Source organism: Propithecus coquereli, unplaced genomic scaffold (genome assembly GCF_000956105.1).
Source record: "Propithecus coquereli isolate 6110/MARCELLA unplaced genomic scaffold, Pcoq_1.0 Scaffold1, whole genome shotgun sequence".
Classification (NCBI taxonomy): Eukaryota; Metazoa; Chordata; class Mammalia; order Primates; family Indriidae; genus Propithecus; species Propithecus coquereli.
The window spans coordinates 2,708,158-2,725,302 of NW_012133857.1; the positions used below are offsets into that span (position 1 = coordinate 2,708,158).

The window sequence follows — 17,145 nt, forward strand, 5'->3', positions numbered from 1 at the left end:
GTTGCCCGGGCTAGAGTGCCATGGCGTCAACCTAGCTCACAGCAACCTCAAACTCCTGGCCTCGAGCGATCCTACTGCCTCAGCCTCCCAAGTAGCTGGGACTACAGGCATGTGCCACCATGCCTGGCTAATTTTTTCTATATATTTTTAGTTGTCCAGATAATTTCTTTCTATTTTTTTTTTTTTTTTTTTAGTAGAGATGGGGTCTAGCTCTTGCTCAGGCTGGTCTCGAACTCCTGAGCTCAAACAATCTGCCCACCTCGGCCTCCCAGAGTGCTAGGATTACAGGCGTGAGCCACCGCGCCCAGCCAGGAGTATCTTTTTATTCAACATAGAGTTGGGTATCGCTTTGTAATGCAATGTAAATTTTTTTAAGTAGGTGAGTCAAATCCATTTATAGTTATTGACATGACAGATTTGCTTAGTCTTAGTTTACTTACATTACTTTGTTATGTACTTGTTTTTAAAATATTTCATCTGGTATGTTTTATTTACTTTATTTTTTGTGTACCATTCTTCTAATATTTGGAAGTGTTTGTATTTTTGTTCTACTAGTTACCTTTGTAAATATGAATTTATTATTACTAATTTATAATTGTAATTAAAATTACATAATACATTGCTCCGAGTGGTGCTATTTCTTTAAACAATATCTCTTATTTTCACTTGGTACTTCTCTTTCCTTTTCTGCCTGTTTTATCCATCATCTGACGGTATTTAATAATATCTTTTTCATGCTTACCTTTGTACTATTGAATATAATTATTTTTCCATTTCTTGATTTATCAACTTGAAAGAATGCTCTTTAATTTCTTGCTATTGTGCTTCCATGTTCTTTCCTCTTTCTGCTCCCATTTTTTGCTATTTGTATCATGTCAACATTTCCAGGGCCTCTGGGCTGTGTAGGGGGTAAAATGCTTTTATTCTCATTTTTATTCCCCTCTGCAGGTACTGTGGTTTAACAGGCCCTGATCTGCTGAATGATTTACCACTCCTCCACCCACTTTTGGTCTTCCAAGATTGTTTTGACATCATTTATCCTCTGTGTTCTCCTTTCTCCTTCTCTTTGTTCATGTGTATTTATACTGTTCTTATTCCCATGCTGTCATTGTATTGACATTTCGAAGGGTGGAAACATATGCATGCGATCTTCCTTATTTAACCAGAATCCCCAAATAACTCCCAAATAACTCATTTTGGACAAAAATGTTTTTCATTAAAAGTTCAGAAGGATAGAAATTTTACATGTTTTATGATCTCAGCCATGTTAACTCTGATTTCATAATTTTATGATTTCTCTACCTTATTATGATTTCTCTACTTAATATCTTCCGATTTATATTTCTCAGTATTCTGCATTTTGTGTAATGGCTATTTATTTTGAAAAAATTATTTTTAAAGCTTTTTATTATGATATGTAACATGTATAATAAAAATGCACATAAAACATAAATTAGTTGTTTTAAAATAAATGCTTGTGTATTAGTCAGCTCTGGCTGCCCTAACAATACCATAGATTAAGTGGCTTAAACAACAGAATTTTATTTTCTCACAGTTCTTGAGGCTGGAAGTCTGAGACCAGTGTGTCAGCATGGTTGGGGTTTGGTAAAGACCCTCTTCCTGGCTTGTAGACAGCCACCTTCTCCCTGTGGCCTCACATGGAAGGGAGAAAACTCTGGTCTCTTCCTCTTAAAAGGGCCCTAATTTCATCAGATAAGGCCTTCCACCCTTGTGACCTCATTTAACCTCAATCACCTCCTTAAAGGCCCTATGTCCAACGTAGTAACATGGGGGGTTAGAGTTTCAACATATGAATTTTTGAGGGTTCACAATTCAGTCCACAGCAGCTTGTATGACAGCTGCCCATGTCACAAAATGGAACGTTATGAGCACTTCACAAGCACTTCCCCAGTTGCACCCTCTCTCCTCTGCCCTTGAGGCTGTGATTCTCCTAATTTTCGGTACTTTCCTTGCCTTGCTTTATTTATATTTTTACCTCCTAAAACTAAACTAAAATAGCTTAGCTTTGCTTGTTTTCAAATTATACATAAATGAATCATACTTACATAATCCTTTGTGTTTGGCTTTTTTGGTTTAATATTATGTTCTTAAGACATCCTTGTGCAGAGCTAAGGTTTATTCGTTTTTATTGCTGTACATTATCTCATTTTAGAATATAGTTAATGTATTTAAAGATTTATGGACATTTAGGTTGTTTTTGGTTTTTATAGACAATGTTCATAAACTTTCTTGCAGCCGTATTCTGGTGCTCACTAGTACCTATTTATGTTACGTGCAGGTACTAAGAGTACCCGGTTAGAGGAACGCAGTGTATGTGAGTCTTCACCTTTACAGGATGACATCCACTGCTCTTCAAAGAGGTTGTCCAGATTTACACTCCCACCAGCAGCATCTGAGTTTCTGTTGCTCCCAGTCTTTCCCAAGACTTGGTATTGTTACACTTTAAAATTTTCCTCATTTGATAAGTGTGTAATAATTAGTCAGTGTGGTTTTAATTTGTACTGCCTTAATAAAAAAAGATGGTTAAGAATACCTTCATATGTTTATTGGCCATTTGGATTTCCAGTTTGTGAAGTGCCTATTCAATTTTTTGCTCGTTTTACAATTGCTCTGATATTTTTCTAATTGATTAGTGAGCATTCATTACTCTGGATATAAGCACGTTGTAGATATATGTGACGCAGCTGTCTTCCACTCAGCAGGCTTGCTTTTTCCCTCTCTTAAAGTTGTCTTCTGATTAACAGACATTCTTAATTTTAGTATACTAAAATGCAACCGTCTTTTCCTCTGTGATTAGTGCTTCTCACGTCACATGTGATAAAGCTTTACCCAACCTGAGTTCATAAAGATATTCTTCTTTGTTTTTATTTTCTTCTGAAGGCTTTATATATTTGTATTTTACAAAGAAAGTTGGGAGTTAATCCACCTAGAAATGATTCCATGTGTGGTGGAAGGTTGGATGTTCATTACAGTTTTCCCATCGGGATGCCTAATTCTTCAGCATCATTTACCGAAGACCACCCCTTCCCCACTGTTCTGGGATGCCACCTCTGTCACAAATTAAATGTCTGTGCATGCATTGGTCGGTTTATGGACTGTCTATTCAGTCACACTGGTCTGACTCATCTTATACCAATGGCATTCTAAACAGTTTCCATTATTAGAGCTTTAGAGCAAATCTTGACATCCAGTGGAGTAAGTTCTCCCACTTTGTTTTTCTCCCTCAAAAACGTCTTGGTGGATGTCAGGGCGATCTGGCTGCAACATCTGTCACCCCATTGATCGCCAGGGTTGATTTGGCTGATCTGGCTGGCTAGGCAGGTGTCTCCTTCCTCCCGAAGATCTGTCGAAGAGGATGAGCTTCCCTGATAGAGGAGGACTGTTCTTCCATTGTCGAGGGTATATGAGCAGCTGCACTCCCCTGCTAGAACCTCCAAACAAGCTCTCAGAAATGTCTTGGCTACAGTTTGCTCTTTGCATTTTCACAGAGATTTTAGAGTCAATTAGTCAAGTAATACCAAAAATGCCTGTTGAAATTTTGATTTGGGGATCACATTAAATTTATTAGTCGTTTTGGGGAGACCTTACTATATTGAGATTTTTGATCCAAAATATAATACATATTTCTATTTATTGGGTTTTCTTTAATTTTACACAATACTTATAATTTTTCTTGCAGAGATCTTATTCATATTAATATTTTGATAATCTTATTGCTAGATATCTGACATTTTAAAATGCCAGTGTAAATGGTATTTTAAAAACTATTTTATTTTCTGTTGATTGCTAGCGTATAGATATGCAATTGATTTACGTATATTAATTTGTACTCAGATACCTCTTGTGTTAATTCTAATAGTTCACCTCTAGGTTATGTTGGATATCTTATGTACACAATCTTAATATCTGTAAATCACAACATCTTTGGTACTTTTCTTATTCTTGCATTTTTTATTTCTTTTCCTTGCCTTATTACACTGGCTAGGACTTCATTTACAAAGTTGAACTCAGACCAGGTATCTTTGCTTTTTTTCTTCTGAACTCAAATGGAAAGTTTTCCATGTTCACAGTTAAATATGATGCTTTCTCCTTTAAAAAATGAATGCCTTTTATCGGAATGAGGCAATTTCCTTCTATTTCAATTTTTCTAAGAGTTTTGAATCATAAGTGGAAATTGAACTTTATCAAATGATTTTTCAGTATCAATTAAAATGACAACATAAGTCTTCTCCTTTAATTTATTTACAGAAATAGAAAATGTTTTTTGTTGTGGCATGTATTACTGTCATAGTTAGCAAAAAAAAAAAGTTGGAAAAAAGAGAAAGCTTTGCAGAGCTCCTATTATTACACTCAAAGGTGTCAGACTCATCCTGAGGTGGGGCATCTCTCCAGATGTGTTGGTGCAAAATGTTTTTGGGAAGGCCCCACATTCTGAAACTACGGAAGTTTCATCCACTAACCTAAGTTAGAATAACCTCAGGAATATTAAGCTCACTTTGAAGCATATGAGCCATGATAACTTAGCTTCATTTATGAGTTATTTTCTGAATATATTCCAGAGCCATTTGTTCCTAGTTCTATCTCAATTTTGCTTCTGCTTCTCTTTCAGGGTAGGCCTTCCCTAAACTTCATTCATGTGTACGCTCATCAGGTATGTGTGTGTGTACGTGTGTGTGTGTGTGTGTGTGTGTGTGTGTGTGTGTGTATGTTGGGATTGGAGGACTCATCTGCCAAAGCCAACCCAGACCAATGAAATTAGACCCTCTGAGGCTGGGACTCGAGAATCAATATTTTTACAGTCTCCCAAGGGAATTCCAATGTGTAGCCAAGGTTGAGAACCACAAATCTGTATCTCCTTGAAGCTGAAAATCACATGCGTGTTTATGAAACAAAGTCCAGAGAAGAAGAGACCTAATTATTATTATACAAAGATAAATAGACAATAGGATTCAGCATTACTCTTGTGAGACCTGGCAGCATTAATAAAAGACAAAGGTTGTCAAGTGAAGGGAGAAAAGAAGAAGACAAAAAGAGAAGAAGATAAAATAATGATAGCAAATCTACTCACTCAACTCTCTCTGGAAGGTCATTTTGGGTCATGCACACACAATTGACCAAAATAGTGACTGTAATAAATAAACTGAACCACCTGAGAGGCCTGTGTTAAGGAAAAGCTGAGAGTCACCGTGTCTCCCTGATGTCATCCAGAATTACTTTGATGCCAAATGATTAAGTTCAGAACTCTTAGCTAACATCAGCTTCGTACAGTCTTGTCACATAATAACCGCTGACATTTACTGAGTGCTAGGCTGAGTACTTTGTCCACATTATTTCTGATACAGGTGGATGTTATTATCTACGATCTAGATCTGAGAAAACAGGCTGACAAAGCTTAAATAACTTCCGAGTTCATAAAGCTAGTCGACCATGGTGCTGAGATGTGAACTCAGATCTATTTGGTAACCCCCTGCACGAGATGAAAGTAACTAGATCCCTTTTCCAAAATGTCCTTCTGCTCTGAAGCCTTCATTTCACTATACAAGGTGGCTTGAAATATCAGCTGGCAAATGTATCTTTTATTCTAAAAGACAAAGAGAAGTTAGGAAGTTAGAGAGAAGTGGAGGGGTATAAGCTTTTGTGGGGATTAGTTTAGTCAGGTTGTTTTCCTAACTTAGCTGGGATCGGTCTCACTGAGGAAAGGGACTTCTGGCTCAGAATGGTGGAAGCAGGCACAGGGCGTTAAAATACTGGCTCAGGAAGAAGGCTCCAAATGGGATTAGGCTGCAGTGGAGAGCCCTGAATAGCCAGAGAGGAGCGGAGCACGGGCAAAGGGATCACCCCAGGGGAAGGAGACATTGAAAGGAAGGTGAGTGGTAAATAGATGGAAAGAAATGTTAGTAGGGAGAATCCAAAGATAAATTTCTCCCACTTGGACATTTTTTCTTAGGACTAGTTGGGCTCCTAACAATACTTCCTAAGGAAAAAGCCTGAAGATAAGCTCGACCTACAGGGAGAGTACAATACTCATCTTTCATAATTTTGATTTGAGCAGAAATATTTAAATCTATTTTAGTTTTTGGTAGATGCCTTGAATGTGCCTTGTTTTACAGTTACTGAAGAACACATCTATTTTGAAAAGGGAAACTCTATTAATTAAATCACATTTTCCTGCTGACTTACAATTAAGAAATATGTTCGCATGGGGGGAAATGTTAATCCAAGGATTAAATTAAAATCATATCCCCAATTCTATAAACCCTCAAAAGTAATATGATATCTTATGTATGCTATTACTTATGAAAGCACTCATAGCAAATGTGATTGGGATTATATAATTTTGATGAAATATCGGTAACAGGACCCTGAGAATCCCCCATCTTGAATAGTGTCTTTTGGGGCTGGAGTTGCCAAATTCATGAGATTAACATACAGACTTTTGTGAGAAGGGGACCCCTCTACAGCTTTTCTGTCCAGCTGGGACTCCACCAAGCAATTATTTACTCATCAAATCTCAAGATGAAAAGAATATTCACTGGTCACTTGGTTCTTTTAAAGGGATTTTATTTCTAATTAGCTGTTCCTTACTCGTCTAAATGTAATTCAACCAGGGTCCATAAAGAGGAGTTTGTATGTTGCTGTTTCTCTTTATTTGTAATTTCTCTGTAATTGCACATATTTTTTTAAAAAGCAGCAACTACCCAAGTAGAAATGACACACTGAGAGAATAATTACCCTGATTCATGTCCATCGACTGCCTACTTCCTCACTGAAGATGCTGTACAAATCAAGATGCAGGCTGGACCACTTAACTAGCTGTGTGACCCTGGGCATTTACTTAGCACCTCTGAGCATCAGTTCCATTATCTGTAAAATGCAGATGCTAATCCCTGCTTCAGAGGCTTCTGTACCCATGGCAGTGTTGATACTCAGGAAGTATTTATCAAGTGGGAGCCTGCTATTATCACTAAATATTCTTCAGTAGAATTTGGAAATTCAAGATTCAATTCATAAAATGTAATGCTTGCTGGTTAGCCATAAAGAAAAAACATGGAAAAAGCAAATGTAATGCAACTTCATCAAGTAATTTCGTGTTGAGTGTGCAGAGTTACCGGCTCTATGAGAACTGTCCAGCAATCTAGCAAGCTGCCTCAGAGTTGGGGCATGGGGAGAGCTCCTTTTTACTGGAGCCTTCTAAGAAGAGGCTGGCTACCAGCTGTCAGGCAACTGAGGCAAGGTTGTTCTTGCACATCAATCCCCTGGAATCCAGGGCTGAACTTGTCATTATGAACTTCCAATCTGGACAGTCACCAGGGAAGATCCTTGGAAACCAAGCCAAAGTCTTTTTCTACTAGTTTGGCTTGCAGTAGGAAAAAACCTGAAGGCGGCTTATAATACTACCTAAACCTATTAGTATAACACAGACATTTGACCAATGTGCTTCTAATCATTACATTCCCATGTGGCATGAACCTCAGACTATTGACATTTTTAACCTGCTGATAGTTTTAGAGTAACTTGTGATGTTGGCAGTGCCCCATGACCAATGAGGCCCCGCTGAGACAATGTGTGCTGTGCCCATGATGGTCTATTTTCTTTGTCTTCTGGGAAGTATGGCTGTTTTGGCCAGTAAGCATCACTCCCCAGTGTGGCCATGGCATGGAGTAACAACCCATGCCTATCTAATCTGCCCAGAGAAGCCTTGGCGTCCTCTTACTTGTTATGTTGTGGTGACAGCAAACCACATACCAAGGTGAGAATGTGCCTGGGAGTATCAGCAAACCTCCCCTCATAAAGAGGACATTTTTCAAGTTGTGCATCCACAGGTGTGTCCAGATTAGTCTGAGGTGAACCCAAAGGTGAACTGCCTTGGGGCGTTGGACACATTAAAGCCACAAACAATTTTTTCAATTTAATGACCTCTTTGTCTTGGGATTCAATTGGACAAAGGCTCTACTGCTAAGCTCTAAAGAAGGTACTGGACAAGGCCTGATTCTAACATGTGGAAGAAGCAATTGTGCAAAGGATATGAGTGGACAGAGATTTTGATGGCCGTTCTTCTGATCAGGTTGAAAGGACTGAATAGCCATAGTGCCCGAGTGGCACTAAACCGGGAAATGGTCCTCCCTTTGTTCAGCACCATAAATGTCTAAAACAAAACAAAACAAAACAGAAATTGGACCTCCAATGAGAAACAAGAGTCCTTACCCAGCCTTGTTTCTGGGTTTGAGTGGTGTCATCTCGGGCTCATGATCAAGAAAGTCTCCAGGGGCAATGGGACCCATGTGAGCCAAACAGAGGTGCAGGGAGCTGGAGAGGGTCCGGGATGAAGGCATGTCCTCACCCTACCTGCAAGACCCCAGCCTCCATGGCTGACTGTGCACCACAATGAGCACTGAGAGTGCTCTAACGGACAGGCAGCTGCCCCTGGGGCTGGTGAGATGCCCAGGGGAGGATCCTGGCAGCAGGATGGTGGAGTTTTGGTTGCATTCGATTTCTCTTCTGACTAGAGGATCATCCCTGGTCCTGTAATATTCCTTCGGTTCTCCACCTCCTAGGTCTCTGCCACTTAAACTCTCTCCTATTTTCTTTCTCTGAACATTTAGCAGGATATAGGCTCTTGGCAGGGGAGAGAAGGGAGAAAGATACTCCAGTGCCTTTTCATGTTCTCTACAAACCATATCAAAGGTGATTGATTTCTGCCCTTCCTAATTCCCAAACGTGTATTCACCATGTTTTTTTTTGGCTGTGAAGAAGATTTAAGATATAATACAGTTGAGCTAGTTGTCATGGAGAAGCTCTTGTTTAAACTAGTGGTTCTCAAATGTTTGATTTCAAAAATTTTTACTCTTGAAAATTATTGAGGACCCCACATATAATGTATATGTATATATACATATTATATATGTGTGTGTGTATATATATCTCATATTAGAAATTTAAAACTTAGGAAATTTTATTTTTTTATATTTTGTTTTTTCACATATTTAGGTCTTTTATGAAAGTAGTATAAACAATATTTCATAAGCAATAAGTATATTGGAAACCAAGATTATTGAAATTATCTAAGAAAATTAAAAACGTAGGAAATTTTAAAACATAGGGACACATTCAAGGGAATTCCAGTAGCTGTTAGAGTGATAATGCCATCTCCCATCAATAGCTTATACATTCAGCAATGTATGTTCATAAGAGAGTGTGAATGAAAAAGACGAATGATATCAAAGTATTGTTATGAAATAGTTTTGATTTCAGGAATCCACTAAAAGGGCGTTGGGGACTCCATGGGTTCCAAGACAATAGTTTGAGGACCACTGGCTTAAATCATCCTGCTTTTTATTCCCTTTGCCTCCATTCCCCTCCCACAACCTCAAGATCTCTGTTCTCCACCTGCAAAGAGAGCCAACACCTCTGGAGGCCCTAGACCAGAGCTCATCCTAGGGAACAGCCAACTTTCCCCACAAGCTCTGCAGTAGTTGTCAGCTTATGAGGACTTGGGGTTAATTAGCCTCTATCAAAATGTCATAAAGACTCAAAGAGAGCATCAAAGAAGTGAGTTAGATATGTTTTTTAACTGAGTCTTTAGCAGACTGCTGTATCACCCAGGGTTCAGGAGGACTCCCTGGGCTGAGTGGGATCAAGACTTCCTCCCCAAGAGCTGAGAGCAGACATTCCCACTGGTAGCTCTTACCCGGTGTGTGCTGTAGAAGAGGTCTAGATCCTCCAGGGGCTCCCCAACCAGTTCTTCTGGGAGCTCGCCATAGAACTTGGGCAGCTGGTTGCAGGCTTTCAAGTCTAGCTGAGGCCGAAGCTTCTCTTTTTGGTCTTTCTGCTTCCTATGCTTTCCTTTGGCTTTCTTTGCTGCCTGATGGGCAGCAATTTGCTTCTCAATCTCCACCAGCGACTCTGGAGTGAACCGACGGAAGTTGGTAGTTTGCAGGATCCCAGAAGGGAATTCCATCTTCTCATTCTTCTTCGAGAAGTATTTATACTCTTATGAAAGTGGCTATAACCAAAGAAAGGTGACAACTTGCCCACTGGCCCTGTCCCTACCATCTGTCCCACCTCGATTGCCAGAACATCTCCTCCCCACCTTCCCCGGCTCTGGCTCTTCCCTTAACTCATGCTGGGCTCCTGCCAGGAACCCATTCTCCTGCAATGCTCTCAGGGTAGGCTGTTTATTCCATCCTACTCCAGCTGCTTCGGCATCATGTCTTTGCTCCCTATGCGTTCTACGTCATTGATTCTTAACCACTTTGTAACATCAAACCACCACCATCACCAAATTGAGCCATACTGCCCTCTTCCCTCATTTCTAGAACCACTGAGCTCCAGACACTCTCCCACATTCATCAAAGACTGTGGCTCATGATCTACTTTAAGTCTCATCCTACTTTCTGACCATAACCTTTTATTTATTGACATTTTCAACATTTCTCTCTCTCTCTTTGAACTTCATTTGGACCTCCAGGTTACTTTCTTCATGGTGAATACTTCTCTCCATAACTAGATCAGACCTGTGGCCCACGCACCATTTTAGCCACTCCCTCATCCTCATCCTAAATCCCAAAGCTGGGTCAGTCTAGAGCAGTCTAATTTAGGTTTTTTTGAACCTAGATTACTGCTGAGAGGTGATGGGGAACGTCAGTGCTGCCTGGGAATCATATGGTTTCTCTCATCAGCAGTTTCTTCCAGTCGAGATTTCAAATACGCTCCATCTTTTCTGACTATTCCCGATCTCCTCTTGCAGTAAACCAATGACCATGTGTCCTGGTTCATGGAGAAAAGCAGAACTTCCTCAACTTTATGCCACCAAACCTCCAGCTTAACTGCATCTGCACTTTCTTTCTTCCTTCCCTCCTGTCACAACAGGGGGGTTATCATCCCTCATTCTGGCTAAGGCTGATCCTTTCCCTCTGCTTAGGATCTTATCCTTTTGCTCCCTCACTTTTCTCTCACCCTTTGTCTTCTGGCTCCTTCCTATCAGCATTTAGAGATGTTTAACTTTCCTTCAGCTTCAAAAACTTTCACGTGCTGCACAGCCCATCCAGATCCTCTCCCTTCTCTCCTCCCATTCTCTGCTGCATCTTATAAAGGACTCATTTCCACTCACTGTCTCTGGCCACTCTTCAGTCCTTGCAGTTTGGCTTCTGTCCTCCTACCTCACTAAAATTCTTCCTTGCGGGACACCAGAAACCTTCTTGTAGCTAAATTCAGGGGGCCCTTCTCAGTTCTTATTTTGATGGTCTTATGGGCTGTTTTTTCCACTTCCTCCTTTTAATACTCTATCTCTTTGGCTGCTGTGATACTCTTGGCTTTCCTAACTTTCTGCTCCTTCAATCTCTTCTTTCTCATCTTCTCCTATACACAATTGTAAATTTGGGGGCTTTCTATGTTAGATGCTCTTTTTTTAAAAAAATAATGACAATAGTAGCAACCTCAACAGCACTGATATAATAGCTAATATTTACTGAGATTCCACTATGTCCCAGACTCTAGATTAAGCAATTTGCAGGACTTATCACATTAACCATCACTGTACCTATGAGGTATCATCTCTAATATACAAACAAGAAACCAGAGCAACAAAGTTAAATTTTCCAAGATCATACTACTAATAAGTGGCAGAATAGTATTTAAACCCAAGTCTGCTGATGCAATCTCCCAGGAGCATCTCATCCATTCCTATGTCTTCAATTCTCATCTATGTCCAGATAACCGAGTGTTTAACAACAGCTCTCATATGTCCTTGGGGCTCAGTTCTTCATTTGACATCTCCACTTTAGTGTCTCGCAGGCACCTCAAACTCGACATGCTCCAAATTAAACCTATTATCATCTCCCCACTCTTTTCTAATGCCTGCCTCTCCTCTATGGCTCTCTCCCTCTGTTGACCCCAAATAGCTTATTTTTGTGCCTTCCCACAACCTGGGTATCATCTTTACATCCTTTCTTTCTTTTTTTTTTTTTTTTTTTTTTTGAGACAGAGTCTCACTCTGTTGCACAAGCTAGAGTGCTGTGGTGTCAGCCTAGCTCACGACAACCTCAAACTCCTGGGCTCAAGTATCCTCCTGCCTCAGCCTCCCGAGTAGCTGGGATTACAGGCATGCACCACCATGCCCTGTTAATTTTTTCTATACATTTTTAGTTGTCCAGCTAATTTCTTTCTATTTTTAGTAGAGACAGGGTCTCGCTCTTGCTCAGGCTGGTCTCGAACTCCTGAGCTCAAGTGATCATCCCGCCTCAGCCTCCCAGAGTGCTAGGATTACAGCTGTGAGCCACTGCACCGCGCCCGGCCTTTACATCCTTTCGATTCCATTTCCATATACAATTAGACATCTAGTGCTGCTGATTCTATCTCCTTAGTAACTTCTCTCCATGTCTCTCCAACCTCTCCAACACACCACTGATCCAGCCTTCCGAATAGCCTCCTATGTGTCTTTTGATACCCCATTATTCCTTTCTAACCTATTCCCGAACTGTAACCAAATGATCTTTCTAAAATGTAGGTCTGGTTATGTTATATCCTTATTTAAAATCATTCCAGAGCTCTGCGTGGCACTCAAGATAACCCACACTGTGTGCTGCCCTCCCTAGCACTGTAGTTACCAGCCATACTTTTTAACTTGAATTTGACCCATTTCTTTTGTGGTAAGGCCTTTCCGTTGCCTGAAATTATCCTACTACTTTGTCTGGCCTGGCTAATCCTCTCTCGTTCTTTAACTCTAGGCTTTGAGACAACTTTTTCCATTTCTGACCCTATATGAAGGCTATGTTAGGATTCCTAATTTATGCTTCCATAACTCTCCATGCTTTCCCTATGAGTTTCTGATTTGTAATTGCTGTTTGCCTTTCTATTTCTTCTACTAAATTGTAAACTCAATGAGGGTAGGGCACACATCTATCTTGTTCAGCATTGATTTCTTAGAATCTAGTATAGTGCCTGGCATATAGTAGATATCCAATAGATATTTGTTGAATGAATAGTGGTAACTATAAAGCTCAATAACCAAAAAACTAAAGAACATTTTGTTTAGAAAAATTCAGCAAAAATCACACATCCATTCATAGGAATATAAGGAACCAAAGAGATTATCAAATCCATTGACTTTTTAAAGCTAGCACACCCCAAAGTCAAGCAGATGGTGTCAGAGGCAGCACTTGAATCTAATACTCCTATAGTGGAGATACTGCCTGCTCCAGCCAGACCTAAAGGCAGCTCTTGAATTCAACACCCCTGTGATGAAGATGTGGCAACTCTTATACCCGATGCCCATATGTGGGAGACCCTGTGGACTGTCACCAGTTCTCCCATGTACTGTAGTTGTAGGAGGAGCTCTCACCTCTCTAACACTACCCTTTTTCCTTAATGTTCTCCATACTTTCTCCTGGAAACTTTTGCTGTTCCTTCCCTCTCCTCCTGCCTGTTTGTACTTGGTCTATATCTTAGGGAACTTTTCAAAGTCAATTTACATTGAACATGTCTTATATTTCCTTCTATTCTCGAAGATCTATGTGCTGTATGTTTTTGTCCTGATTAATGTGGTATGTTTATGCAATGGCCATGCAAACACCATTGAGTTGATTGAATCAAATCAGTGTCTTCAATTCTTTCCTTGAGTAACAAGGACTAAGTTAACTTTCTCTTCCTTATCTAGGGGAGAGGAGCTACTTATATGTTGGAACAGTATTTGAGTCCCAGGACTCAGTTATAGAGGATAAATTCAGAGATTCCCTCAGTGATGCTGGAATGCAATGTTGAGGCTTGAGAACAGGACTAAGCCAGAATTCCAGGTGCCAGAGTTGGGGCTTGATGTCAAAGCAGATTCAGCCGAGAGGCTGGCTTGATGCCAAGGGTACATAATTCTGCTGATCCACCATAAATCCCTCTGGCCAAGGACAAATTTGTTCTCAGAGCTGGAGGTGGGACTGTACTCGCAGGTGGGAATTGCAGTGATACGATGTAGGTACAAGGGCCTAGTCCTTCTCCCAAGACTTCCCAATCAGAAGAAATAGCTCTGGGCTTGGGATCCCTTGATCAAAGTGGTTCTCTTTATTTTCATCTATTGCCCAGTATCTTTATCTGGCACCCTGAGACAAACATTTGGCTGCAAGCAGTTTACCTTAGAGCTTATTCCAGGAATGTCCTAGAAAGTGGAAAAGTAAAATAGAAAGGAGAAAGCAGTATTTTTATGAGAAGGTTACTTTTATGTGTCCCCAGGGCTCAGAATTGTTTTACTGAAGGATAAGGATTCTGGACTTTTACTTACCAGTCCTGTCTCTCATTCGTCGAGGGTCACATCAGGGATGTTAATGCTAGAGAACTTACATCAGTGGCCAGAGAAAGCCCTAGGCAGAGAGAGATGCAGGAAGCCTACATGCAGGGGAAGTGTCTGCAGGGAACTTTGGGCTAGATTTCTGGGATATGAGCAAGGTGCAGATAGTGACTGCTACATTCCTGGACTATGATGCAGCTGCTTTCAACCCTAATTGGGAATCCTTATTTGGGGGTCTATTTGGATGCAGTGAGGAAGGTACATCCTTTGTGAAGTAGCCATATCAGGTCTATGTGTTACAGGATTAGTCTGGGCCCTGGATTTACTTCTTGGATTTATGGCTAGGGAGGAGCCAATCCAAGAAACTTCTTATATTCTGCTTCAGTCCCAAGCTCAGCCCCAGCTTTTAAATAGTCTGCATGAATATTTGCAGGTATATGCACTTTAGTCCAGTATCTTTTCCTGCTGAGCAGGAAGTGGCCATTCAGCCCTTCCAAGGTGAGCCAACAGGGACATTTTGTTCCCTTTGCCTTCTTAATGTCAGGTAGGAGAGGGCTTTCTCTATTGTTCTCCTCTAAAGATCTCATGTCTTCCAGAGCCTTTAGGATCTCTGGGATCTCTGGGGAGAGGTTAAGCTTCCTTAACACTAACCTCTATTGTGGGCAGAACAGATTAGCTACAGGGCCAATGCTTTCTTCTTTGTAGTGGTGACTCTGGCCCTAGCCCCTGAGTGCCAGACCCAGGTCTACAGAAATTCCTCTCACAGGAAGCCCCACATCACTCACATTGACTGATCAATTATAGGGGTTTTGGCTCAGAGCCTTCAGAGAGGATTGTCTAACCTTGCATTTCCCCCAATGTGTTCTGCGGAATTTTAGTGCATTGTAAACAAGTGTTCTGTGGGAAAAACAATGTTGGTAAATTTTTCCCATTATAGTGTATTTTCTTAAAAGTGTGGAAGACACTAACATATTGTATTGTTATTTTTATTACATAATTGTGTGTTTTTAAGAAGTGACAGGCCTTCCTGAATGTGGCAGGGAGAAGGAGGAGAAGACCCAGCTGCTTGACTTCATGGGTGCACTTGCCAACTGAGAATGTGCTTCTGCTGACACCCCATAGCTTGGCAGCATATTTGTAACTTTTTGTTCTTAATAAATTATTTAATTTCCCTAATTGGTTACTTTTCCTTCAAATATAAAGTTTTTCTTTTAAAAATCATATGAATAAGATTTTTGATTATTTATGTGATTTATTCATGAGCCCATTTTTGCTGTTTACTTTAATCCAAGTGCACCTTACATCTGAGAGCCCATTGATGACTTAGCAATGCATGATGATTTTAAAGTTGTTCATTGGTCTTATAAATTTGCAAAATCCTGACCTCAGACATGTTCTCTAATGCTGCTAGAAAGGATCTCGGGGATCCCTGGTCCACCACGGTCCATGCAAACCCTGAAAGGAAGTCCAATAACTTTCTAGGTTTTCTACAGGCTATAATGTTCTCAGGAAGCTGTCACTGCTAGAGCTAGTCTGGACATAAACAGGATGGCTCACCATCATAGATGGCTAGGGAAGTGTCTATGTGGCATTTTCCCTGATATCTCTAGGGAAGCTAGATCTGGAGCTCCTACAATAGGCATGCATCCTCTTAGTTCTCTGCAGGAACCACTGGCTCTGTGGATAACATTGTTCTCCCGCCTTCTCTGGTACAGGGATTTTTAAATGCCAGTCCACAATCTAGTGCTGGTCCAGCTGCATCTCCATCACAGGGGGAATGAGTTAAAATTTAAATTCCTGGACTCCACCTGCAAAGATTTTCATTGAATAGGTCTGAGGTGAGGCTCGGGGCACTGTATATTTTACAGGCTCATAGCTGAAGCTGCTGAAGGTGTTTTCCCTTTGAGAGGCACTGAGAGTCTCTGCAACTGTGGATGTTAGATGGAATGCAGGTCAGGGTCATAGCATCTGGTGCAGCCACGACCTACTTCCACAGCTCTAGAGCCTAGATGAAAATCTTCCTGGATTTTAAAGCAGGTCAGAAGCTACTGTTGGGTGTGTTAGGGGAGAAGAGACCTGGCATCAAGTGGTGGGTGTTCTTGTTGGGTTACCATTCTAAGAAACTCTAACTTCCTGGAGGTTTTGGTGGGGCTGTCCTTGCGACTTCCTCCCCTCTGTTGTCAGAATCAGGGAAACTGCTGGCCAAGAACTTCAGGAAGCTTACACTCAGGGAATGAGAATAAATGGTGTAATTTTGTTGTTTCTGAGAATCAAGCTCCAAAGATATTTATCCTATGTCTGGGATTTATGGGCTATAAGAGGACCAACTGGGTCTCCTCTTCATGGGGCATAGAAGCATCTTGACCTGAATTACTGAGACCTGATGAGCAAGCAATTTCCAAGAAGGGAATTAAAGGTGATTGAACAGATAACAGATGTTTCATGTTTGTCATTTTGCTGGTGATGGAAATAGCTTTGGTTCATCTTTGGTTAAGACCTATGGTCCGGGAAGGCAAGCAGACTCAGGGCTGCTCAGTGGAAGTGGATGCAAATAAGGGTGCCACTGAGGGTCTCTCTGAGATTACAATGGGCAGGGCAGGACAGAGGGTTCTTTCTATCAATTTCTGTGGGTCTTAGCAGGAAGATTTCTCTGATAATACAGCAAGCATGAACTCCGCTATCTCCTGAGTATGTACTAAATCAAGTCTGAGTTGATCTTGGAAATGCCCAAGCCTTATGAAAATTACTCAAATCTTTAATCCACAGTAACATCAACAGTGGCTCACTTATGTTCAGTGAGTTTACAAAGTGCCTCTGCATAATTATCCCTTTTAGTTTCCACGGAAATCCTG

At 40.7% G+C, this 17,145-nt stretch overlaps 1 protein-coding gene across 3 annotated transcripts in view; it reads right to left on the bottom strand.

Moving 5' to 3' along the window:
• SCN10A (sodium channel, voltage gated, type X alpha subunit) overlaps positions 1-9,979 on the bottom strand; it is an 84,479-nt gene extending 74,500 nt beyond the window's left edge. For all 3 annotated transcript variants that reach the window (XM_012645934.1, XM_012645863.1, XM_012645792.1), the window contains exons 1-3: positions 9,710-9,979; positions 8,040-8,167; positions 5,090-5,170 (exon numbers count right to left, since the gene is read on the bottom strand). In XM_012645934.1, coding sequence (XP_012501388.1) covers positions 5,090-5,170; positions 8,040-8,167; positions 9,710-9,979 — 479 coding nt within the window. The remainder of the gene's footprint in view (positions 1-5,089; positions 5,171-8,039; positions 8,168-9,709) is intronic.
• Between the last annotated feature and the right edge of the window lie 7,166 nt (positions 9,980-17,145).